We start from the raw sequence: 25,321 nt of genomic DNA, 5'->3' as shown, positions 1-25,321 counted from the left end.
CTTACACATCTTTCCAGCAGACTCGGCAGCAGTGGAGCTGACTGCCATGCTGCCATGCTAACATGCTAACATGTGTCCCTGGCTGTGCGGTAGCATCGCTGCATCCTTCAGACGGCAGCAGTGCGCGGTGACAGGTGGCCGCTGTTGCTCTCTGCGGTGGTCTGAAGCACCGCTAACGGCGTGCAGACGGCTCGGCGGTTGTGTAACAATTGCTTGGCGGCTTTGCTTGTCTCCGATTGGGGGAGGGGAACCCGATCGCTCTCGTCCAGTCTTCCTGTGGCAGAAATTTACGAGGTTCCTTGGAGAGTTGCGGCTGGTATTTCTGGAGCCTGCCGGCCCATTGGTCTGAAGTGGCTCTGCTACCATAAAGAGGGCTGTCTTTCCTGCTGAGCCAGCACTTCACACCCTATATACCCTGTTTAATCTTTACTGTTAGGGACTTGGCAGTGTCTCCCCCTTCTTCCTCTTCCTCGGCCTCGTCACGTTCGGTAGGTTTCTGGTCCTCTCTGGTTCTGTCTTCATCCGCTCTGTCCGGGGAACGATACACAGCGTTTCTGTGAGTGTGCCGCCAGGTGCGACTTGGGTTTGTTGTGCGCAGGTGATTTCCAGGCTGTAGGTGTGACCCCTGACCTCTGAGGCTGGAGACATAGAGTTTAGTGGACTTACTGATGGCCTTCAGTCAAGTTGAAGTGCAGACTGGTCAGGGAAGCCTTGCTTTTGTCTTTTCATTGTGTTTCTTGCTGATTAAAAGTCTCTGATCGGTGGATTTGTGCAAAATTAATCATTTTGTAAGAGATGCATTTTTTTTAACTCTGCCTAATTTGTTCAAATTTGCAGAAAATTTAAAATAATTCCATCTATAAAGCTAAAAAAATCAGTTTCAATGAAGGATTTTTTCTATATTTCATCAAACACTGAATAGTTGAGTATTTTTTTTTTCTGTACTCACTGTAAAGTTTTTCTGATTCACTGAGTGAACAGGGTTGAAGTATTCCAGTCACCTGTGACTTTGAGTTTCCCTGCTTTGGGACTGGTAGTTGGCTTTGGGACAGCAGCAGTGAGTCCAGCTCAGCTTTCTGAACGTTTTCACGGATTCTGCTGTTTGAAATGGATCTTTGTGGCTTCTGGTGACGGCTGAGCGTCACATTCTTGCGGGATGTTGGAATTCGGCGTTAACTGCTCTCACCGCGTGCTTGGCGCCACATTTGGTTCCTGCGCTGGTGGCATTTTGTGCTGAGGGCTTGGGCTCGCAGCAACAGCCTGAATTCCAGGCAGAACGTCTTGGGGTGGGGTGGGGGGCCGTCGGAGCACCGGCGACCGAGGCATCTGACCCCGCCTGTCCAAAATTAGCTGGTTTGTGGTCGCTGTGAGACCGGTTTTACACATGATCGTGAAACATATCGCATTTCCTGTCAGGGGTCAAAAGGTACACGATCGATATGGTGGGGGGGCTCAGCGGTGGACGGACTCACAGGTTTATGTAAGCCGTCCACCCAGACCTGACTGATCAGTGTCTTCTGTCTCTGAACAGGGTGCGAACACCACAAACAGCCAAAATGTCTGAGTAAGTACAAACCTTTTCCTTCCTCCTCATCTTCAGGCAGTTGACTCTCCTCCAGTCTCAGCTAGATCTCACTCAGCCACACCATCAGACTGAAACAGCTCTCCAGGCATCACACGGTTTATACTACTGCGACAGGATGGCAGGAACAACACCAGGAAACGGTGGGACTAAACGAGCTCTATTATGTGGAGAGAGGAAAAGTTCTGTATCTTTATATTTAGAGACCGACTGATGGCTGATCTCATGATGGTTCGTGGATATCGGTGACGGAGAGTCTGCATCAGCTGAGATCAGGGACTTGGCAAGAACAGAGATTTAGATGTAGCTCATCTCAGTTCACCCAAATGTAAAGGACCAATCTCTATGTTCATGCTCCGGCTAGAGGCACCACAGCTGGAGGTCAAATGTCAGATAATTGGTTTGACGAACAGTTGAGATCACGTTTCAACTTCAAAAGCTGAAAGTTTACTGAATTTTACTAAACCTGCAAATTACTTCTTCCCAAGTCTTCTTTTCAGTTTCAAACTGTTTCCTCTGAGATGAATAAATTCTATTCCATTTTAATCTGTCTAAAAAGTTCATTTCATTGATAAAGGCTGGATCTTTGATCCTTCCTGGTCGCGTAGCAGCTGTCAGGAGATGAAAGAACAGGTGTTAAGATTCTGCGACGTGCTGCTGGTCTTTGAATCTGTTGACGTGAACGGACAGACCGTGGGGAGAGGTTTCTCTGGAGGTTCCTGAACCATGAGGAGATTCAGGTCACGGAGATTTATCTTCGGTTGCCTTTAATTTCATGACCCCTTGGTCTAAAAGCTGCGGAGGAATGATCGTATCCGGTTACTTCTGTGTGTCGGAGAGCCGATCCAACTGATGCCAACACATGTGAAGGCGCCCAGTTCAATGTGAAGGTCAGCATGTCGCTGCCAATGACAGCAGCTGTACATGGGAAAGGCATGTGAGGGGAGAAACACCCGGGAGGCACAAACCAGGATTCAGCTTCAGCTTCAGCTTTAGCTTTAGCTTTAGCATGCAAACACCAAGAGACAGCTCAGAGATATACAGAGAATAATCCTCATTCTTATGAACAACAGATGAGTGGAAATAAATTAAGAACCTGAATCTGAATCATACTGAGCGATGAGAGAGTCCACTGGTAATGTTTATGTAATTAAACTGTTTTATATACATGTCAAGTCGATTAGCCGAGCTTAGCACTGTGAGGGGACATACCTGGGTCTGCTGAGGACAGTGGGATGAAGAGAAACGGAGTCAGTGTTGTTGATTCTCTGGGTTATTGGCTTGGTGCTCATGACAATATTCAAGCCTGTTAGCCTAGCTTAGCCTGAAGAAAAATCAATGCTAATGCCTTCACAGTGCCTTGCTAAATTTTAAGAGAGACCCGTAAAAATCAAGCAGTGGCACAAAGAAGATGTTTTATTATAGGTGACATGACGGTTTGATTACTTGTGTTAATCATTCTTTCAAAGCTAAAAAAAATTATTTTTAATCCAGTTAGCTCAGCATAAAGATCCACTAAACAACCGAGTAAATTTCAACGTCATTAAAGTTAAATTTCTGCTTGTTCTGCAGAAACAAGCTAACCTAACCTAGCATGAGACCTGATAACACCAGGGATGTTCCTCTATATTCCCTATAATTTACTTTATGTTCCTATAAGAGGCTGAACATGATTAGTGCTGATGTTGAGAAAGATGAACAGGTATGACAAACATAAATGACAGATAATTAGCAGAGCTTAACGGAAATAATTAAATAAGGGCGAAGTCCAGCCAACAAATTAGCATATTAACCATGCTGAATATGGTCCATTCCAGTTATAAGTTAGAATGGAAAATGTAAAAGTTTCATTCAAAAGCTGCTGAAGCGAAGTGAGAGATGTTGTAATGAGACTGATTGTGGTCAACAGAGGAAAGAAGATGACGTCCAGCCGCAGGCATCACCTGAAGGTGGGAATCAAACCGCTGCACTGTGTTTGGGACCAGACGCTGGCGCTCCACTTCACCACTCTCCTCCTCCTCCTCCTGCAGAGCCTGATGCTGCAGATCGCTGCAACCTGGATCGAGCAGGAGAAGAAGGAGATCGAGGAGGCCAAGGAGGCCTACATGAGCCAGAGCTGTCCTGAGCCGGACCTGAGTGGAGACCAGGCCGCCCTCATGGTGAGACACATCTGGACAGACACACTGCTGACAGCAGAAATTAGCAGGAACAGTGTGCAACGCCTTTGTGGTGTCTTATATAGTGTAAAATATCCTCTTTGATCATCCTGGACAAAAGAATGAAGAATTAAATTCCATGAAGAGCTGAGTTTGAAACCCACTACCTTCACAATAACAAACCATTCTTTCTGTGATGTGACAGTTTGAAGGGACATGGTGAGATGAGACAGCCGGACGATACTCTACTCCATTCAAGCTTTTTGTTGATGTATTGATGAGGGTCTTCTATTGTCTCCTGTCTTTCTAGAGCCATTTGACCGCCAGTGTCTGAGTTCAGACAGAACCACATTCAGGAGAACCAACTGTCTTTCTTCTGTTTGTCTTCAGGAAATCTGCAAGAAACTCCACCAGGCCATCGACAAGATCGATGACGAGAGGTACGACGCTGAGGCCAAAGTGTCCAAGACAGACAAGGAGGTAAACGCTCTGGTGTCCGTCCTGTCTGCAGTGGTCCAGCATGTTGGACCTTCATCCAGCCTCTGAAACCTACAAATCAAACTTTCAAAAATTATATGAAACCTTCAGGGGAAAAACACGTTTCTATTAGACATGAAGCCCAAAAATCTCAAATGTGCAGAAGGTAGTTCACTAAAAATGAGAGACTGTCAACATCAATGCTTCATGCTTCTTCAAGATGTAACTGAATTACAATATTTTAAAAGTAGCTAATTACTAGGCAAAGTAACTATTACATTACTTTAATGAAAAGTGTTTAAATATGTCAAAAAACTTGGATCCCCTCTTATTGGAACTTTAAGATCATTTATTGATTATCAAACTGAGTGTATGATTAATGAAATAAATGAACACTTGACAGAATGAATTACAAACAGACAACACTGCATTAATGTCTGCTATTCACATGCTGCTGTGTGATTATACGAGATAAGACTCTAACCACATTTCATTTGTCTACAGCATTTTTACATTTGTGAAGAGTTGCAACAGTGTATCTATTTTGAATGACGTCATCATCCAGTGTGACCTACATATGCCATTGAGCAGCTATGCAAATTAGATGATGACATCATTGAGAACCTTCCTGACTGAGGAGTTGGCAACAATGTATCAGTTTTAAAGCAACATTGTTTTTTTTTAAACAAAACACAGTGAAGTGCATCATATTTAATTTAATCTTTAAATATTTAATGTAAATATTATTTAACATTATGGACCTTCATTTAAAGGTGCTGTAGGCAGGATTTGGCATCTCCGCCATCTTGCTTAGGGTTACCTAAGCAAGATGGCGATTTAACCCATCTAAGATGGTGATTTGAAACCCAGCACAGCCAATCCTGTCCTGTTTTCTCTGACATCACGCCCTTATGCAAGTTAAACCCCTCCCACAAGAACGTGCGACAAACGCCCCTCGACCAATCACAGTTAGAGCCTCAGCGGCTCTTCTGATTGGTCAAAGATACCTGGAGCTGTCGAGATTCCTTTTCAGCTCAGAACAGAGACAGATGGAAACGCTGTGCCTTCGCGGTAGAGCAGTTATGCTACACTCCTAAAGGATTATCAATGGATACTCTAACATTTAATCCAAAGAAAACACAGAAAAATTAGCATTGACTAGCTAAATCCTGCCTACAGCAGCTTTAAATTAATATGACATAGTAATACGTATAATACAACTCACTATTGAATTCAACTCAGCTTTATTTATATAGCGCCAGATACATCACAGTAACGTCCAGAGACCTTCACAGAGAAAAACCCAGCTGGTCCACAAGAGCGTGAAGATACCGAGGAAAGAAAAAACTGCCTCTTCAAAGGAAGAACCCTTTGGGGTGAGGTGGGGGTGAGATAGGGGTGAGATGGGGGTGAGGTGGGGTGAGATGGGGGCGAGGTGGGGGTGAGATGGGGGTGAGGTGGGGGTGAGGTGGGGTGAGATGGGGGCGAGGTGGGGGTGAGGTGTGGGGTGAGGTGGGGTGAGGTGGGGGTGAGGTGTGGGGTGAGGTGGGGTGAGATGGGGGTGAGGTGGGGTGAGATGGGGGTGAGGTGTGGGGTGAGGTGGGGGCAGGGGGTCAGGACTACAGGAGACAGAGATCACACTAGAAAAGAGACATAGATTAGTAACCAGTGCTGGGCAAGTTACTTTTAAAAAGTAATTAGTTGTAGTTACTAGTTACTTATAAAGTAAGTGAGTTATTAACCGAGTAACAATATTTTAAAAGTAACTAATTCTTCTTCTTCTTCTTCTTAATATTATTATTATTGTTGCTGTTGTTGTGTTGTTTTTTGACCTGTCCTGTCCAGCTTGGAGGCAGCAGAACGGGGGCTCTGGCTGCTGTTATGTTCCAGACAGATCTGCTCTTCAAGAGGAGCTCATAAGAATCAAGCTCCTCTTGATAACATGCTTTCCTCATTTCTTTTATTTATTTTGAGTACTGATTCATGATATTGTTGGACTGACAGGGGGACAGAAAGACAGGCAAAGAGACAGAAAGTGAAGGAAATAAGTGAGACAACAAGCAAACAACAACAACGACAAAAGAGTGGCGAGAAGGAAGAGCAAGTAAAGATGTGACGGTCTTTAATTAATATCGACACTCCAGACAATCAGCTCCTGCGCCTGCAGAAGGACATGACTGTATCACCTTCTGTTTTAACCAGTAGCATTTCCCTACGAGCAGACGCCGGTAGGCCTGAGGAGCATGCGCAGTGTGTGATGCTGCCTCCGCCGTGCTTCACAGAGGGATTTTTGTTTCCCACATGTCAGTTGTGTACATTCGCAGCACGTATTGTAGAAAGAATATTCCAGTCTAAACTTTGAAAACCCACCTTTAGACTTCAGACTGCTTCTCAGCTGTGGGTGAACTGCAGCCGTCACTCTGAGCGTTGCATTGCTGTTACCATATTTCTGTTATTATTTCAGAAGGAAATTTATTCAAGACATAACGTTCGAGTCTATGCTGATAATGAATGGAATGGCCCAGCAGGCTGAACGCCCTGCAGCCCACCGGGTGACGTCCATTTCCAAACATCCTCCTGGTTTGATCCGCTCTGGATTAACTAACTGAACTCTGAGCAGGATGAGTGTCTAAGGTTCTGGATGAACTCAAGATTATAGCTGTAGTATGAACTGCTGTCCACATAGCGGCACCGTTTTCAGATTTTTTATCATGACATCAACATCTGGAACACAAAACAGTGACTGAACTGGGATAGTCCTGCCCATTTCACTGGGATGCAAAAGATATTGTGAAGTTAATCTCAATCATGTCAACATGTACCGTACGTTTTGAAAAAGACACAACTTCAAAAAATCTAGTGCAAGATCCTCCATAGTCTGATGTAAGAGGAGAAAGATCCTCTATAGTCTGCTGTTAGAGGAGGAAGATGCTCTATAATCTGGATGTTAACATGACTTGCAGGATTACTATTGCAACAACAGGGTAAAATTAACCTGTCTCTTGACTCTGTATTGCTAATCCTAATGCTAAATGTTAAATGTTGCTGTCAGGAGGACGGAGTTACTTCAGGGGCCAGTTGTTCGAAGGTAACCTGAGTGGGTTTTGGTTCTCGGTCTGGATCAGATCTTGAAAATGGGATTTTCAAAAAGGAAAGAAGGATTAGATCATGTAATCCAATCCTGGTTTTAATCTGGACCAAACCTTCAGTTTGGGTTGTTCAGAACATTTCTGCAGGATGTGGAAACTTTGATGCAGGACAACGGGACGATCTTGATCCCAGCAGGGGGAGGATTTGAAGGTGGATTTCAGCAAGAAAATGAAGTAAAACTTTAAAATTGGTCCAAAAAATCAGTTAGTATCATTTTGTATTTTTTCTTTTATTTACATTTTGGTCTTGATGTGTTCAGCTGCTCCAGTGATGCAGGAGATAAAGAAGGCAGGCTGCCAGTGAAGCCTTTCAGTGGAGTAAAAATAGAAATGATCCGGTCCTCATGGAATAAACCCCAAACAGGAAACAAACTCTTTCAGAAAGGTGAAAAGACAGATGTGGTTCTGTTCATGACTGGAGGACAGAACTCTGGAGCTCTGCAGGGTTCCAGCTGTTGCTGGGGATGGAGAGGAAAGTGATCCAGTTCCTCCCGGTTCTGGATCTCAGCCCTGTTCCTGAAGAGCAGCCTGGATCCTGTCTGGTAGACCAGCAGTCCCAGGAGAACAGGAGAACAGGAATAATGAACGACTCCTTAAAGGAGGAAGTGACAGAACACAAGCTCAGATCCTCCTGCAGAGGAACACAATCAGCCGGGCTGGAACCTGCTGGAGAACCTGAACGTTCTTCACTCTGCTAACTGTTGGACATTTAGTCTTTTTTTCGTTTTAAGTCAAGACTTTTCCAAAATATCCGCAATGCACTTGTTTCAGTCCATCAGTGATGACTTGTGGCTCAGTTGGTGATCGGCGCTGTATAAATAAAGCTGAATTGAATTGATCATAAAAGAAATACTAAATAGAAGTGATATTTCTGTTACTGTAGTGTTTGTCTCAATACTAAAACTCTTGAAATGAGCCCATGTTGGCTCTTCTACCAAACGGATCACAATGTGGGCGAGTGGCAGTGTAGAGAACAACAGGTGGAAGAGCCAACAGGGCTCTCTTCTGAGGCAAACAGTAACATAGTGATCACCAATCTCCTCTCAATCTCTTAATTTCCTCCCCATCTGTTTGCATCTCTTCACTCAGAGCTTGGATGACTTCCTCCAGCAGTTGCTTCCCTTCATGCTTTGTGCTTTTCAGGGTTCATCACTTCTCCTTCATCGCAGTTTTTCAGTTGTCACGTCAGTATTTCTAGCTGTTGGTATTTTCCTAATGAAGTCGGCTCCTGTTCCCGGCTGAAGTCAGAACCCCTCGCTCTGGTATGTCAGACTCTCTTCATGAGGGGATCGGTGTTTCCTCCCAGATCGAGGACCTGAAGCTGAAGGTGGTGGAGCTGGCCGGAGTGAAGAAGCCCGCCCTGAAGAAGGTGCGCATGTCGGCCGACGCCATGCTGCAGGCCCTGCTGGGAGGAAAGCACAAGGTGACCATGGACCTGCGGTCCAACCTGAAGCAGGTCAAGAAGGAGGTGAAGGAGGAGGTGAGGACCCCGGCGTGGTTGACTCAACACGGACACGTGACATCTGACCCAACAGTTTGTTCTCAAGTATCACTTCCTGAAGCTAGCACATCCACATCCTGCCTGATTCATTCTGATCTCAGCTGGTCATAAAATGGAAATTTTCATCGTTGAGGAGACTTCTGGGATGCAGACTGTCTCCTGTCTGAGCCGATATCAGTCAAATCATGGCCATTATCACCGTTATCAACACCGCACAAAACACATAGGATAATGTTACGATCAACAACACTGGTAGGATATATGACTTGATATGATTCTGATAAGCTACAGATACCATACTGACACCACCCTGGCATGATACCAACACTTTAAAAGAGTAACTTTAGGCTCATGTTAAACAAAGCAGATTAAAAGTTATTGTCTTTCAGTCATAGATGTCAAAGAAACCCTGAAGTGAAGTACTGTTCTGTGTGGCTGAATCAGAGGGTTGTGGTGTGAACATCTGATGATCTGCAGAATGTTTGGGATGTTGTGATCCAGCATGTAACATCTGTAACATCTGGAAGCAGGAAATACCCCAGAGATCAGTGTCAGGATCAGTCTCTACTGTTAGGTTAGCTGATGCTCAAGCTGTCATTCCATCTTTAAAATAATCATCACGTGTTAAAATGTCACCAAGACACCGTAGAAAAATCACCTCTCCTCGCAGATGTTCTGATCTTTAACTGACATTTTCTTTTTAGTATCAATAGAATTTTGGTACTTTTTCTGTGAATAATGCTGACTCGATCTCAACGTCTAGATTTTTACTTTAGAATTTACTTTGAAGAGACCAGAAAGTCTCACAAGCTGAAGACAAACCTGAGGAGAGAATGATTTAGATTTCTACAGATTAAAACTCATCCCCAGTTTGTGGTTTCAATGTGACAAATATTTAGAAGTAAAATCAAAGGATTTATCAATGACTGACTAGTGGCATAAACTTCTTCTGTTCGCTATAATTCCTATAAATGAGTATAGGAAGGAATTTCATTTGGCAGCCTTTCTCATAACAGCTATAAAAAAGGAGGGAATCAATCAGAAAATGACTCGGAGAAACTCCTGCTGACAAATTTTAGATTATTCTACCGATCAGTATGCATTCCTCTGTCAATAGAACATCAGCATATCTGTCGAGGTGGTTCTAACTTTACTGCAGTTTGGAGACGTGACAGCAGCTTTAAGGGTGTGTGAGTCCACTCTCACAGTGAGTGACCCATGCTGGCAAAATCATGAGCTATCACCCTGTTCTCCTCCACGTATCTCTAGAAAAGCTGTAGAAACTCAAATCAGTGACCTTGTCGGCTACCGAAGGCATTGCGAAGTGGTTAAAGTGTTAACTAGATGAGGAGACAGAAAGCTAAGTCTCTATGAGATTGTTTATGAGAGCTGAAGAACACTGCTTGTTCTGTGGATTTACTGGCCACTTTATTAGGTACGCCTTGCTGGACATGTCCGTCCAAACTGACTTGAGCAAGCGGTTTTTGTTAATCGGTGGGATGAACATCCATGACATGAGTATCTGCTCACCAAATCCCAAACCCCAAGGGATGGACATTATCAGGTAGACTGTGAAGTTTCAACCTGCTCAGTAGAAAATCTCCTCCAAACATCACAGCAGCTGAGCTGTTGATTCCAGGCTGGATGGATCCAAGTCCTGGTGTTCACACCGGGCTCTGCTGGCACGGAGACTCCTCAGACCTCCCCTGGTCCAGGTCTGGTGGAGACTCCTCAGACCTCCTCTGGTCCAGGTCTGGTGGAGACTCCTCAGACCTCCTCTGGTCCAGGTCTGGTAGAGACTCCTCAGACCTCCCCTGGTCCAGGTCTGGTGGAGACTCCTCAGACCTGCTCTGATCTGGTTCTGGTAGAGACTCCTCAGACCTCCTCTGGTCCAGGTCTGGTGGAGACTCCTCAGACCTGCTCTGGTCCAGGTCTGGTGGAGACTCCTCAGACCTCCTCTGGTCCAGGTCTGGTGGTCCTGATTGACTTGCAGCCTCAGTTTCCTGCAGGGACCCCCTTTGTGGTCTTCACCAGCTGTTGGAGAATTTCCCAGATGTTCACTGCAGGTTGGACCCAGAGGTTCTTTGACCTCCTGTTGTCCTTCTATCATCTTCATCCAGTCCGTCCATGACCTCTGACCTCTGTTAGAGCCAGAGAACTGCTGCTCACTGCAGGTCTTCTCTGGTTCTCTGGAAACTCTACAGATGATTAGTGTGAAGATCCAGCAGATCAGCAGTTTTTGGAAACTCAGACCAAGAAGCGTGAAGGTTCCGAGTCATTCCGGTGACCTTTCTTCATCCTCCTGTGCTCAGTTTGACCTCCAGCAGCCCGTTAGATCATGAGTGGTCCTGACTGCATGTTCTCCCACTGTGTCCTGCTGGGTTCTTCCTGACGGAGGAGCTTCTGGTGTTCATGACTCTCCACACTTCCTTCCAGCCCACAGAGGCCGTTGGCGACTGGCGTAAAAACATTGAAGACAAAGCCGACAGGAAGAAGATGTTCGAGACCTCCTAAAGAACCTTCGGGAGCGAGGCCGGAGCGAGGACCATGACGGGGAGACCGTTCTGTCTGAGTTCTCCTGGAGAACCCGATCATCTCAGTGCTCCATTTCAGGGTGTTACTTAGACATGAGAGTGCCGGCGCTTTTTCACTGCTTTCATTTTCCTTTGTGGTTTTTGTGAGATCGTAGCCCTCCCCACGAGAGACTGAACCCAACCAATCGACTGACAAACATCACCTCAAAGTGTACAGCTTTTCATGACATCCATAGAAATAAACATTTTAAGTAACCAGGAATTTGCTTGCGACTTTTATCCTTTTGAAATCTAAGTGAAGCTTTGGAGTCACAGTGGCTCTTCAGCCAATCAGAAGCCAGCTTCTCTCTAAATCTTCACTCTGGTTTATTGACAGACTTTGTGTAGTGTTTCACTCGAAATGGGCTACGAAATATGAAATCGCTGAAATGGGCAGGAAAAGGAAAAGAGACAAAATTATGAATGAGTACTTTTCCAGAAAAACTCGGAACGTATCAGAAAACGAGTGCCAGTTTTTATATGATATATTTAGTCCGAATCGATAAAGTTTGATTTAAATCATTTCAATTGTTTAAAATATTTTTAGAGACAATAAGTATTTAGACCATCTCATCAGTTTTTATATTTCAGTTAGTTTTACAGTCGTTAACATACCTGGATATACATCATGCTATGCTAACAGCAGCTGTAACGGCTAACGCGTGCTAACAGCTATCCACATGTCGTCAGCTTTCTTCTGGATGGCAATAAGACCTTTACCGGCATCTGTTTTTAACACTGAAACTACGGGACTAAAACTCGCGTAGTGGTTTCATAATGCTTAACTCCAAGCTAAAATCATTCTGTCAGCTGTTTTTCACAGCTGTAGTTTGATTAATTTCATTAAAACATTCCAACGTTGTGCTGTGCTGAGTGTTTTAGGTTTAGGAGCTAGTGTCACAGAAATGCAAACTTAGCATTGTAGCATTGTTAGCTTGAGCGGCAGCATATGTGGGACTGAGCATTTCTACCAACCCTTAAGATGATACAGTACACTCAAACAGCTGAAATTATTCCAGAATGAGTCTTGATTCCATGAATTCTGACAGAACTGTCTTGACTGGAATCTAGAAAGAGATTTTTTTCGGGAGAGACCTGGGCTGGACTTCAGATTAATTCCTTGCTATAATGGAAAAGAAAGCCGGTTTAAATGTGGCGTTTATGTTGTGCTGTAAATGTGCAGCTGAGCTGAGCGGCGCTCAGGGAGGGCGGTTTGTCCTGCGGGGCTGGCTCGGGTGTATTTCAGGAGCTCGCCGGCCCATTGGTCTGACTGGGAATCCATTTCCATAAAGAGGATGTGGGCATTTTGCTGAGGCATCGCTACCCACCATATATACCTATTTCATTTTTCACTGTCTGCTGTCGGCTTTGGCAGTGTCTCATTTTCTGCCACCAAGTGTGTGAGTCTTGTCCTCTTCTTCCTCCTCTCAGTAGGTGAGAAACCTCCGTCTTCTTCTTTTTTTTTCCACCATTTTCTTCTTCTTCCTCCTCCAGCTTCCTCTGCCATCAGCATCTTTTATTCAGCATCGCGACCAAACTCAAACAGACGTCCTAAATGCGCCTGTAGGACAGGATCCTGTCTCACATCCTGGACCGGCTTTCTCTGTTTCTCTGCTGGTTTGAAGATTGACTCTTCCACGTCTGACCTTTTCCCCTCCGGCGGTCTGACTTTACGACGCTCGCATCGCGGCTTGACGCCTCTGTTTGAAGCTCGGGTTAGAAAGTGACTGTCGGAGAGTCAACGCGGCCTTAAATCTGTCACGCTGCTGTTCCTCGGCTTTCCTAAAGCCTCCCGCACAACCTCGCTCCTCGATCTGCTGTCGGAAAAATGTACGTTTTAATCCACAATTTGACAACAGGATCTGACCCCAGAATGCACCAAGAAAATGACTCCATTGCGTTCACCTTTTTCTTCTATATACAAATAATATTACAATTAATTCATCTAATTGTAATTAATTAATCAATTAAAATAAATGTAAGTAATTAATTTATTGGAATTTAATTAATTTATTAACTTAAATTGAATTAATTAATTTGTCAGTATTTTTCATGTTTAATTCGTTTTATGGAGTATTTGAAAGGATGTCCCTGTTAAAAAACAAATATTTAAAACTGGAAAATAATTTCAAATTGTTCAAATCAATTGCTAGAGATAGAATCATGTTGAAACTGAAGTAACGCAGTATTCGGACTGTTCGGTAACTGCATGGCGCTCAGATCAGGGCCCAGCACGGCCCGTCAGGAGTGTTTTTAATCATCAGAAATGCCGGCCTGTCTTAATGATGGTTCTGATAGATTAACCCTGACTCAGTGCTCGGAAAAATGCCGACACCCAATCCGGAGCGTCCCAGATTAGTTCAGCCGACGCCGCTGCTCTCCTCAGCTGTGGCCTCAGATCGCGTTACGTCCATCAGCAAAACGCTGATGTGAGGAAGCTGGAGGAGACGCCCGAAGAGCCGTCAGCTCACCGCCTGTCCTGTCTCTCCGTTCAGCCCGGGGAACCTCAGGATCCGCCACCATGTCTGAGTAAGTCCCAGCATCCCCTGTGGCTGCTTCACACCAAACACCCTGACTACCTGACAGCGTTCACACCGTTTCACCGCCTCCTCTGTCACCAACATCACAATAATCCCACAAATCTGCTGCGTTTCCACGCCGACGGTACATTCCAGAGGAGCTTTAATGGGACCTTGTCTGAGTCAGTGTGATAACTCCTCACGAACTCTAAACCTACTGCACCTCCACGGACCAAGACCTGACAGATTTACGTCAGCAGGCTGAACATGTCCTCAGTGTCTCACTGAAATCTGATCACATCAGAAAACACGGGAATTATTGTGGTTAATACATTAATATAATATGGTAATATTAAATAAACGATAACACACACACACACACACACACACACACACACACACACACACACACGTCATTTCAGTGTGTCTGTATATAACATTAGATCGTAAGACTCAGTATTATACATTGAAACATGCCTGAAGGGAAAAATGCTCAAAATGTATCTTTATAGAAATATACAACTGTGTCTTCATGCTTTCCTTTTTCCTTGGCTTTTATCAAGATGTATTTGTTCTATTCTTACATTTATAGTTTGTGAATAAATAATTGACATTGATGGATGAATGTGTCAGTGAACTGTATAGAGTTAAAGCTCCTGTCTCTTTAAGGCCCCGCCCCCTTCCTCTGATTGGCTCAACAGCTTCAGACGCAGCACAGTGTGTGACCATAAAAGGAAATCCAGTTTGTTGCTTCTTAGTTTCACTGTTTTTCCCATGAACCACTTCTTTCCAAACCTCTGCCACATTGATCCAGACTGAGCCGTTCACTGGTTTTGTTATTGATAAAGTGGAAATCGAGCAAACTTCCCTGAACGACGTGCATCTGATCGCTTCCTCCCTCTCCACGGCCTGCTTGAATTATTTGTGGGTGTAATGTTGGAGGATGACAGCTGTGACTTTTCTCTCAAACAGGAAAAAGATGACTTCCAGCCGCAGGCACCACCTGAAGGTAAAGGAGGAAGCCCACCTTCTGTCCGACCCCCTGACCTCCTTCTGCCATTAGCTGTTAGCTGCTATTAGCATCTAAACAGCAGTTCATCCTGCGTGCTTCCTGCCGTTCCAGAGCCTGATCCTCCAGATCGCTCTGAACTGGATCGAGACGGAGAAGAAGGAAAACGTGGCGGCGAAGGAGGCCTACATGGCCGAGCACTGTCCTGCTCCAGACCTGAGCGGAGACCAGGCCACCCTCATGGTGAGACCGCCGACTGGCCCTGCTCCCAGGCCCCCATTCAAGCTTCAGTTCCCACGTTCGAGCTTCTGAAAGCTCCAGGTTTACTGCTTCCTGTCTTCACAGTTATTCAGGATTCGTGGCTGTTGTTCAGGATCAACCAAACGTTTTGGTAAACACTGAAAAACCTCGGACATTTTCAAGGTCAAAAACAAATGACAGAATAGTTAAAACGAAGTCTGTAGACTCAGCTGTAGGAGCAGTGGTGACAATCAGAACTCAGCTAATTCTAGAATTCAGGATTCGAGCTTCAGCTAATGCTAATCCCAATAAAAATGATAAAAATAAAACCCTTGATGGAAGTGAAGCTTAACTCTGATACTGACGTTTTTTAGAAGACAGCAGGTTAAAGAAAGTTAAAGTCAGCTTTGGGCGATGCTTATTCCAGTGTGGAATCATGGGAAACCATTTCTTTTACAAATATAGCATTGATTAGATAGCGCTGGTTCATGCTAACGGGAGCACCAGATCAGGGCTAGCCAAAGGAAGATATAAAAAACACTTCAAATCCCCAATGAATCATGTGTTGGAACAATCAAACAAGCCAGGAAGTCGTCCGGCTGAGCCATGTGGGCAGCAGCGGTTCAAGAGCTCGGCCGTTAGCCTGTTCCCTCCTCAGGGTTTCATCAGAGCGGAAGAAAAATCCTCCTGAAGAGAATCTCCGGGAGTCTCTGGAGTCTTGCTGAACTCGTGTGTCTGTGTTCGCAGGAAACCTGCAAGAAGCTTCATGCCGCCATCGACAAGATCGATGAGGAGCGGTACGATATCGAGGCCAAAGTGCAGAAGGCCGACAAAGAGGTAAACCTGCTCCAGACGGGGGGCGACGCCCAGACCGGCAGGCAGACTCACCGTGTGTGTTGTGTCAGATCGAGGACCTGAAGATCAAGGTGGTGGACCTGAGAGGCGTGAAGAAGCCCGCCCTGAAGAAAGTACGCATGTCTGCAGACTCCATGCTGCAGGCGCTGCTGGGCTCCAAGCACAAGGTGACCATGGACCTGCGGTCCAACCTGAAGCAGGTCAAGAAGGAGGTGAAGGAGGAGGTGAGTCCCCGTTCACAGATCATCACACAACAGACGTTTGTACCGCTTCAGATTTCTCCATGGTGAGATAATTCAAGTCTGTTCTATTCTATTTAATGTCCAGGACACCAGTTTTCAGAGCTTCATAACACTTTATTGTTCCGGTTCAAAGGACTTTATATCCATTAAACAGATGTGTGTCAGTTCAGAGTGCTTCATATCACTTTATTCACCGCAGCTTCTAACTCTTTTTCCTGCTAGTTTTCACTATTTAATACGACTTTATACCGATTCATATCACTCTCATTTAGTTGGCAGAAAGTTTAAACAGTTTGCAGTAGCTTATGCCATTGATAATCCTTCAAGCCACTTTGAAGACATTCGTACCAGTGAATGAAACACAGTGTGTAGAGCCAGTTCAGGAGTCGCATTTTATTAGTCGCAGTGCTTCGAGATCACTGGCAGAAATATTTCTAAACTGCAGTAAAACTGCTTTAAAACGGAGGCTTCTGAAATGTTCATATTTTTATAGTTTTATAGACAATGAGACATTATTTTAGCTTCAGAAATGATGTGAACTGGTTCATCTCAGAAGCAGGTCAGGGATGGTGGGGTGGCTGTCTGAGCTCTGCATGGGTGAAAGAAAATGTGATAAAACTCTGGAGGCTGTTGGAAATGAAGTCCTGAGGTTTCGCTGTTCGCTCCCTGCAGCCCACAGAAGCCGTCGGCGACTGGCGTAAGAACATCGAGGACAAAGCCGACAGGAAGAAGATGTTCGAGTCCTCCTAAGCGTCCCCGCTGGCTGCTTTGTCTCCATGTTTTATGAACTCCCGGCGCCTCCGGGTGGCAGCACCGGGCCGAACCGCAGCTTATAGCATGTCTGAGAGGACACTCTCTGTCACAGCACCTCTGGGCTGATTGTTTTTGCACTTTGTTTAGTCTGGAGTGAGGGGTGGGGTGGGGCGGGGCCAGGGGGTTGGAGGGGTTCTGCAAGTTCACACATCAAGTCTTCAAATCCACATCTTGATCCAGGACACAGTCGCACACCAACAACCATGCTGAAGAAAATAAAGTCAAATGTGGAAGAAACCGCTCGAGTGTTTGTCTTGCTTTTTGTTGCATTTAATTTATATTTAATTCATGACAATAAACATCTTCATTCATTGATTCATTTCACCCACTGAGGCCATGGTAGGTCACTGATGAGGTTTCCACAGCAACTTGATGGTTTTTGAAAACAAAGTAGTTTAGCCACAAAAAGACGGACGGAACAGTATGAATGAGGAACTCTCACCTGTCCAGCTGACCTGAGAGCCTGAGGTCCTCTACCAGAGGTCTGAGAGACTGAGGTCCTCTACCAGAGGTCTGAGAGTCTGAGGTCCTCTACCAGAGGTCTGGGAGTCTGATGGTTCGTTGCAGTATCTTTTCTGTTCTGGACTCTTCTGGACTCAGGCCTCAGATGTTCCTTGGATCTGCTGAGGACTCTCGTAGTTTGGGGTCCCGGCCCTGAGTGGTCCTACAGGAACCCTTCTTCGGCTCTACCCCTTCGCAGCTGGTCCTTCAGCCCTTGGTAGCTGTTGCCCTGTTGCTGTTCTGTCTCTCTGCTGTTGCTGTCAGTTGCTCTCTTCTGTCGTTGGTCAACCAAGGCATTGTCCACTTGGTAACCCAGCAGCTGTTTCTTGGCGTGGGAGCTGAAACACTGCAGGATTTTATTTCTGTTGTTCTCAGCCATCTTCAACAGGCTTCAAGTTCACACTGCAAAACAAGCAAAGTAAGGTTTATTTGAACATCATCCGTACACAAGACAATTTCAAGTGCTTCACAAAGCCAAGGGAACAGAAAATTACAATAAAATCACAGAAACAAAACATCAAAAAAACAGAAGTGCATTTCAAAGACACAAAGGAAATTTAGCAGGAGAACAATTAGGACATTTCTAATGAAGCTGATTAAAGTGCATGTAGGGTAGTGCATTTTGCGCTTTTCCCATATTATGACTTTATTATGACTTTCTCCTTGCGAGTTCTCCAGTACAGAACTGACTCAGCCCGTTGCAGAATTTTGACACTTTTATTTGTGCCCTCTTGCAGGAGAGCCTTTTCAAGCTGCTCTCCAGTCAGCAGCCAGGTCTTCCGTCTGGCAGTACATCGGCTCCTGCTCCTCCGGGAGCCTTTCAAACCCAGCCAGCTACCAGAGAGAGGGAGGTAATGGCTGATGGCTTCCTCCTGCCTCTCCTGCTCCCTGAGCTCTGCTTCAGAACCTCTCCTCCACAGCTGAGCTCAAACCTCGCCCCACCGCCACAGTATCGGTCATCCCACATGGCCACAAAGTGTTCTGTCCTCTGATCAGAGAACCTCACAGATCATGCTGTTCCAGGAACCTTCACAAACAGCAGACTCGCTCCACACGTCTGAGACAGTCTGTGGCTCTGCAGCAGCGAGGACCCCAGCCTGTTCAGAGTTTCCAGTTTTATTTACAAAAATCAAGAAAGCAGACTGCCTGGAGAGGCTCCCAGCTCCTCCAGCAGACGGCCTTCTCCTGACGCCTGCAGTCTTTCGCCCATGAAGCTTCTGTACGTGAACGTTGGCCTCCTCTGGTTCTGGAGCGGCTCTCCGGAAGTCTTGGGAGATGGAGGAGGAAGAGAAAATTAATAATTATCCCCAGTTGGGGGCAATTATCTCTCCCTGCACTCCTCTCCCCGCCTGCTCCAGTGATTCTGGAGGATCCGAACCAAGACAGGAGGCAGGAATGGAAGCATGAGTGCATTTCCTGTCTGTGTTTTGATCTTCATTACTGATGTTGCATAATAATAAATGGCTGTCTGCGCTGCCCCGCCCTGGGCGTAGACACCGATGCCCTCACGATCCTTGTATGGTCCTTGAGCCTCAGCCTCCAGCATGCCGCTGGGCCCCAAGGCGTCAGGGCCTCTAAGGTTTCCTCAGACTAACTTTATCCCAGCAGCCTCCGGGGGAATGTGGAGGAGATGCCTGAGTTATATTTATATCACATGACTTCACCAAGACTCCCTTTAAAAAGTCTGTTTCTCTTCCCTCTGCTGGCGTGCCGGCCTCCTTGATGCTCCGTGGCTCATTTCACAGTTACCCACAATCCTTCTAGAAATGGAGGCATCCGCCATGTCTGTCTGGAGAATCTCTCAAAGCATAAAAACAAACCGGGAAAGCCAATAATCAGCAAGCAACCAGCTCCAAAAGCAGCTTCTACAGAAGAGCCTCCACACGGTGGACAGCCCTCCGTCTCCTTCGGCCTCTTCTCACTGTCTGCACTTCAACTTTGTGATTCTTCGTTCATCCACCAGATGGCGTCAGACTCCCCCCTCCTGCGCCTGTTGCTGCCTCTCTTTGAGTTTCAGCAACTTTCGCCCAGTAACTTGAGCCAGTAAACCTGCTGCTGATAATCTCCACAGCTTGTTTATGTGTGAACAACGGCCGGGAACGAAGACTTAAAGAGACACAACACTCCGTAACAACTCCGACATTTCATTTGTTTGGATTGAGAAAACTTTAAACCTCTGAAACAGGAGTCACCACAAAATGAATTTCACTGAAAACTCGATGCTTCTTTCTCATTGGCGTTTGAGACGTGGACCAAGCAGTCATCTTGTTTAAGACGTTTTATTGATGCTGTGAATGTGAGCTATAATACCATGATTGACACCTGGAGTGGCCTGCCCTGCAGGAGGGGCTGCGGACCTCCGCTACTGCTGAGAAAATAGCACAATACCACTATAGCTCACTCCTCAGCAGCAAGAATCCTACAGAGAAACAAAAACTGTGTCCCAGTCTGGGATCCAGTGACCCCATGACTGTGTCCTGGTGCTTCTGACAGATATGAAGGCTGGCTGGAGGCAGTCGGAGGCACACAGTCGCCAGTAGGGGGCGTGTTTGCTCTGCTGTTTCTGTCTTTAGGACACCACAGCAGCTTTAGCTCAGAGCTTTATCAGGTCTCACTCTTGAGGCTGAGCTGATGAGCTGCTCGGCTTGGTGTTCCTCATTCAGCCTCTCATGGTTCTGGAGTAGCAGGGAACCAGAGACCAGCGAGGGAAAGTCTTCTAACTGAAGGCGGTTTGCCTGGATTCTGGCCTCTCTCACATTTTCACCACTCTGTGACTTCCTGGTCCGACTGTCTGCTTCAAACTCATCGCCCAAATCTTTTTCCAACTCACTTTCATGCTTTCATAATTCTGACCGATGGCCTGAACAGTGATCTTGTAGGACTGAGAGGCTTGGTGTTTCTTCCGTGGGAGCTTCACTCAGTTATTTGATCATCAGTAAGACTGCCGACATTGATCCAGGATAACTTCTTATGTGTCAGTGTTTCCAGAAATGACCTCTTCTTATCAAACAACTATATCTCTGTAGCAGCTGGACACAGTCTGCTCAGGTTGATCCAGGTTTTTTCTTTATGATCCTTCAAACTGTCTGAAATCATTTGCTGGTGTTCTGAGAGGAAGCATCACTGTAAGACCATTAAGTTGGGGAAGAATGACCATTTTTATTACATCAGTCTTTCCTCACATTTTGCGCTTATCCCATTTTTCAAGGTTTGTTTTGGTTTTCATGAGTAGAGGATTAAAGTTGAGCCCAATCATGTCATTATGTTTAGACCATCTGATGCCAAGGTATTTCATGTATCCACTTCAAATTAAAACTCTGGGCCACACATGCTGGACAGAGGCATCGCTACCGAGTTATTCCAGTTGACAGAATATCCTGAATATTTAGAGAACGACTGTATTGTTTCTGTTAAACAGGGTAAAGAGGATCAGGCATCAGACACTACAGCCAAGGTGTCATCTGCGTAGAAAAGCAACTTATATTCAGTCCCGCCTTCAAAACCAGACTTTGTTCTAACAGAGACTACAAGGACCTCCAGGAAAACAACAGGAACTGGTCCTGGTCTGATACCATTCCATGGATTAATCTTTGCCGTCACTGTCACACGTGTGGCTCAAATTTATATTCACAGATTTTCATTCTAATCTTGCTGGACAGCCGGAATGTGAGTTGAGAACTGAATGGCAATGGTGGACCAGACATTCTAACCAGCTTTTGAATAGCACATCTGCTGAATCACTGGCGTCTTCAGAGCTCAGCGCTTATTTCTTGTTCTTCCTTCGTTTCACTCGTCTCTTCCTCCCACTGTTTCCTCTGTTGCCATTCAGATCACATTATTTTCTGCATAGCTGAAGCTGTTTGAGGTGATTTTCTCGGTCCTGCTGAATCAGCCCTCTCAGTGTGTTCTCACACTGGCTTAATGACCAGAACCCAGAACCCAGGGGTCATCCTGAAGAGTTAGAAGTGCTGCTACGTCCACTGTCTGGTCAGAATCCCGGCAGCCCTCTCCTGCTTGCCCTGGATCCACATCTGGTTTCACTCTCAGACAGACAGGCAGACTCTGACCCAGCAGCCCTCCTCAAAGACCAGCTGAGCTCCACAGTCCGCCTGCCTCTCCTCACTGCCAGATGGAGGGCTTTCAGTGTCTTTTTCAAACTGAAGAAGGGTTCTCAGAGCCAGTGGTGCCATGAACCCAGCCTCTGATTGGTTCTGGTGTCGTAAACCAACCTGAGAGCAGACAGGCCAGCATTTGCTTGTCTGGAAATAGTTTCGCTTTTAAGAGATGTCTGTGGAGAATGATTCATGGAAACCAATGGCACAGCTACTGAATCTGTGTTTCTCTGTCCAGGGCTCACCACTTCCTGCTGGGTGCGTGCATAATGAGCAGGATTACTAATGGAAGACCGGCCTGTCTCACCACGTCTCATCCAGCTCACCGTCCCTCTAGTGGAGGTCCCAGGTAAATAAAACACTCTCACTCACTTCTCTCTTGCTGGGTTTCAGTCAGGCCTGAGTGGAGACACTGTGAAGGCTGGACATGCTCGTCTCTGCCTGTCAGCTCACTGCAGATAGAGACAGGCAGACAGACACCAGCCATGCTGGTTGATCTTTTTATTCCTGGATGAAAAGATTTACTCCAGACTGAAAAATGTCTCTGATGAATTCAGTTACTAGTTTAACCCCCCCCCCCCCCCCCCCCCCCAGCTGGTGAAGTGGGAAGGAGACACCAACATGACAATCACATCTTAGATGGAATTAGAGCAGGTGTTGCACAAGCAGAGAGGTTTAATGAGCAACAAAATGTATGTAAATGCAAACTGAGCATGATTGTGGAAGAGGTGCAGGCAAGTGGATTGTTCCAAACAAAAATATACAAGTACAGTGAAGTGAGGCCGTGCTGTCTGAGAGCAAAACTCCAAGAAAAGCCTGACTGGCTTATTGAAATAAGTGGATATTAAACCAAATGTGATCACAGCACTGTGTGTGTGTGTGTGTGTGTGTGTGTGTGTGTGTGTGTGTGTGTGTGTGTGTGTGTGTGTGTGTGTGTGTGTACCGAGAAGGAACTGCATAATCTAACTCTACAGGGTAAACTCCAGGCCTCACAACAGGACTACAACAAACCGCCGATGAAGACAGTGTCCCGGGGTGACGACGACAGCCGAGTGCCTTATGGACACAAAAACAAGGATTTCAGAAATCTGATGTTTTCAAAAAGTAACTTGTATTTGATGCAGACTGTTACTAATAACTGCTCCAAAATCTTTTATTGTGAAACTCAGAACCCACATTGTTATGTTGCATTATGGAATACATTCAAAAGTTTCCTTGTATTAAAGTGGCTGCTGTCTTTAACCACAGCTGCACAGACTGTCTGGCACAATGTGTTTGATGCAGAGAATAAATTATGACACAGCTCTCTTAATGCTCTTTGAGCGTAGTATATTATGAGCATTTACCCTCAGAATTGGACTGTCCCAGTGTCGTCACGTTACCAACAACACAATGTTTTTTTAAACTTGCTTGCTTGACGATGTGTGCTGACTGAAGCTCTCAACACACTGCTAGCTAGCAAAGCAAAAAAAAGAAAAAGAAAGAAAAAAGTCGACGGCTTTGAGAAAGAAAGTTGACAGCGAGGGCAGGGCGTCCAAAGAGGTCAGTCATCCTACCCCATTTCACAAATGTGTTATCTGCCTATAAGCTGTGTCTGTAAAGAGGAATCAAAAAAGATACATCATTCCAGACTGTGCTTCCTAAGGGAAAAAAGTTCGGACGAGGAACCAAAAAAGCAAACCCGCATACAAATACAGCAATGATATAACACAGTTGCATAAGTTCAGCAGATCAGCCGTCGCAGCTTTCCCAGCGCTCCAGGACATCCCCACTGTTCGTCAGCAGGAGGGTCAGGGAGGCGTTGAAATGGAGTAGGGAGCGTCCTGGACGCAGCGTGTAGCTTCAGGCTGTCAGTCCAGTGTGTGTGTCCGTGGCAAACCCGTCCCACTGCGGGAGCTCCAGTAGCAGATGGGAGTTGTCGTGGAGAGGACCTCGACAGAAGCAGTCCAGAGGTGAGGCAGGTGGCGTTGGGAGAGAGAGGGAGGATGTACCTGCGCTGGTTCAGTCAAGCTCTGGGAACCCAGGAGCCGCCGGGAGCTACACATCCTCAGTAGATACAGTGTTGGAAAGGGTTGTGTTCCCCCTTTGCCCAATGCACAAATAAGAGGACAAAGAGGCGTGTCCAGCAGGCGGCGGTTTGCTGTGTCCACTAGAATTCAGCCCTGAGGAACGGCACGAACGAAGCAGCCAAAATCCCAGTCCCTGATGAGGAATACGCCGACTGACGTCCCCTCTGGAGCGGTGGAGCAGAAGATAACATCTCTGGAGCGTATGCTGAGGCCCACCGGCTTCGCCTCTGCCGTCACCACTATGTTTCACTCACCTTTCATGCTTGATTCCATTCAGAGCGTTTGGGAATCTACAGCATCGAGCTCTCCTGTCTGAGCTGATGTTATTGTATCTTTTTTTGTGGCGTAGAGAATTGGTGTCAGAAAAAAAAAAAAAAAACATTTTAAGGTTGAGTGTCATGTGATCTGCAAAGCGTTCCTCTCACTGCTGAGAGGAAACACAGCTTTGTGACTTCTGTTATTCTGAAATCTGCTTTGACTCTTCCTGAACACCAGCTTGAATCCATGTCCCGGCAGACCGAGCTGAAACCGGATAATCTCCACCTGAAGTCAGGATGTTCCACAGCAGATTGGTTTTCTCCTTCCACAAAAGATCATTTACGATGCATACCAAGCAGGCAGGTCCTGGACAGCCTCAGATTAGGGTGTGCTCTGTGACTCGTCTCCTTGCAGCAAGATCATTTATTAACAAATTGTTTAAAACTTTGGTAACACTTTACTTTAAGCACCCGGTATAACACATTATAAGTAGTTATAAACACTCATACATGATCACAATGCTTTATAACTCACTATACAGCATAGGATTAGGATTAGGATTAGGATTAGGGTTAGGGTTAGGTCCTGGCATTGTGATCATCTATGAATGTTTATAACTATAGCTACACGTGTTATAATGGCATCATAATGCTTTATAAATGTACTTATAATGTGTTATACAGGGGGGCTTCAGGTAAAGTGTTACCAAAACTTTTTAATTCCGTCTCCTGGAGGTTTCACCAGGGTTTTCCATCACAATTAGGAAAAGTGACTTTTGTCTTTCTGCAGTGTTCTGTTTGCTTTTCCGTCCTTTTATGTCCACGTGTGTCTTGCAGTGTGGGTCAACAGGTCGCGCTCTCTGACAGGTTCACTTTCAAACCGACCAGATTATATAATCCTAAACTGCAGCCAGACTCTGTCATAATCGTCCACTCTCTTACTGATCTGAGTCGTCTCCACTTGAGCCAAACAGTGCTGGTAGTCCATTTAAAGGCTCATGTTGCCCTCCATCGTCACTCAGACAGAGTACCGTTCAGGATAACCGGAGTTTCTGTTCAGAGTTCAGTTCTTCCTGAGAAAGGTTTCATTATAGCGTCAGTGTCAGCCGGTCTGTGCTGGCATGGCAACGCGCCGCAAGCAACAATACAAAGCGTCTGTTCTGTTGCTGGTATCCAGACTGTAGCAGTGTTGCTATCACACACACTGTTTACTTTACACAGACGAGACCCTGCAGAAGCAACGATCACGCTGTCGTCTCAGCTCTT

General features: G+C 45.7%; 2 protein-coding genes across 4 annotated transcripts; both read left to right on the top strand.

Moving 5' to 3' along the window:
- The first annotated feature begins 1,493 nt into the window (after window positions 1-1,493).
- Window positions 1,494-11,575, top strand: LOC115391640 (troponin I, fast skeletal muscle-like). Of its 2 annotated transcripts, XM_030095927.1 has the most exons (6): window positions 1,494-1,564; window positions 3,492-3,531; window positions 3,613-3,741; window positions 4,129-4,218; window positions 8,671-8,844; window positions 11,302-11,575. In XM_030095927.1, exons 1-6 carry the CDS (start codon window positions 1,557-1,559, stop codon window positions 11,377-11,379), a joined length of 519 nt encoding a protein of 172 aa, XP_029951787.1. In that variant the 5' UTR covers window positions 1,494-1,556; the 3' UTR covers window positions 11,380-11,575. The 2 variants fall into 2 exon arrangements, with proteins under 2 accessions (XP_029951787.1, XP_029951786.1); XM_030095926.1 differs by lacking the exon at window positions 1,494-1,564 and having other exon boundaries at window positions 3,345-3,531.
- A 2,203-nt stretch (window positions 11,576-13,778) lies between these two features.
- LOC115391638 (troponin I, fast skeletal muscle-like) lies at window positions 13,779-17,172 on the top strand. 2 transcript variants are annotated; one of them, XM_030095925.1, is made up of 6 exons: window positions 13,779-13,967; window positions 14,930-14,966; window positions 15,081-15,209; window positions 15,954-16,043; window positions 16,112-16,285; window positions 16,976-17,172. In XM_030095925.1, the coding sequence occupies exons 1-6, from the start codon at window positions 13,960-13,962 to the stop codon at window positions 17,051-17,053; spliced, it is 516 nt and encodes a 171-aa protein (XP_029951785.1). In that variant the 5' UTR covers window positions 13,779-13,959; the 3' UTR covers window positions 17,054-17,172. The 2 variants fall into 2 exon arrangements, with proteins under 2 accessions (XP_029951785.1, XP_029951784.1); XM_030095924.1 differs by lacking the exon at window positions 13,779-13,967 and having other exon boundaries at window positions 14,878-14,966.
- Window positions 17,173-25,321: the final 8,149 nt, after the last annotated feature.

This window comes from Salarias fasciatus, chromosome 7 (genome assembly GCF_902148845.1).
Source record: "Salarias fasciatus chromosome 7, fSalaFa1.1, whole genome shotgun sequence".
NCBI lineage: Eukaryota > Metazoa > Chordata > Actinopteri > Blenniiformes > Blenniidae > Salarias > Salarias fasciatus.
Note: the sequence above shows the minus strand (reverse complement) of the source record. Positions and strands in the feature narration are given on the sequence as shown.

Excerpts from the sequence above, each read along its gene's own strand:
- LOC115391640 (XM_030095926.1), top strand. The coding sequence starts at position 3,469 with ATGAGACTGATTGTGGTCAACAGAGGAAAGAAGATGACGTCCAGCCGC. Across the intron at positions 3,532-3,612 it reads GCCGCAGGCATCACCTGAAG|AGCCTGATGCTGCAGATCGC; the intron begins GTGGGAATCAAA and ends CTCCTCCTGCAG. Across the intron at positions 4,219-8,670 it reads TGTCCAAGACAGACAAGGAG|ATCGAGGACCTGAAGCTGAA; the intron begins GTAAACGCTCTG and ends GTTTCCTCCCAG.
- LOC115391638 (XM_030095924.1), top strand. The coding sequence starts at position 14,901 with ATGACAGCTGTGACTTTTCTCTCAAACAGGAAAAAGATGACTTCCAGC. Across the intron at positions 14,967-15,080 it reads GCCGCAGGCACCACCTGAAG|AGCCTGATCCTCCAGATCGC; the intron begins GTAAAGGAGGAA and ends CTGCCGTTCCAG. Across the intron at positions 16,044-16,111 it reads TGCAGAAGGCCGACAAAGAG|ATCGAGGACCTGAAGATCAA; the intron begins GTAAACCTGCTC and ends GTGTTGTGTCAG.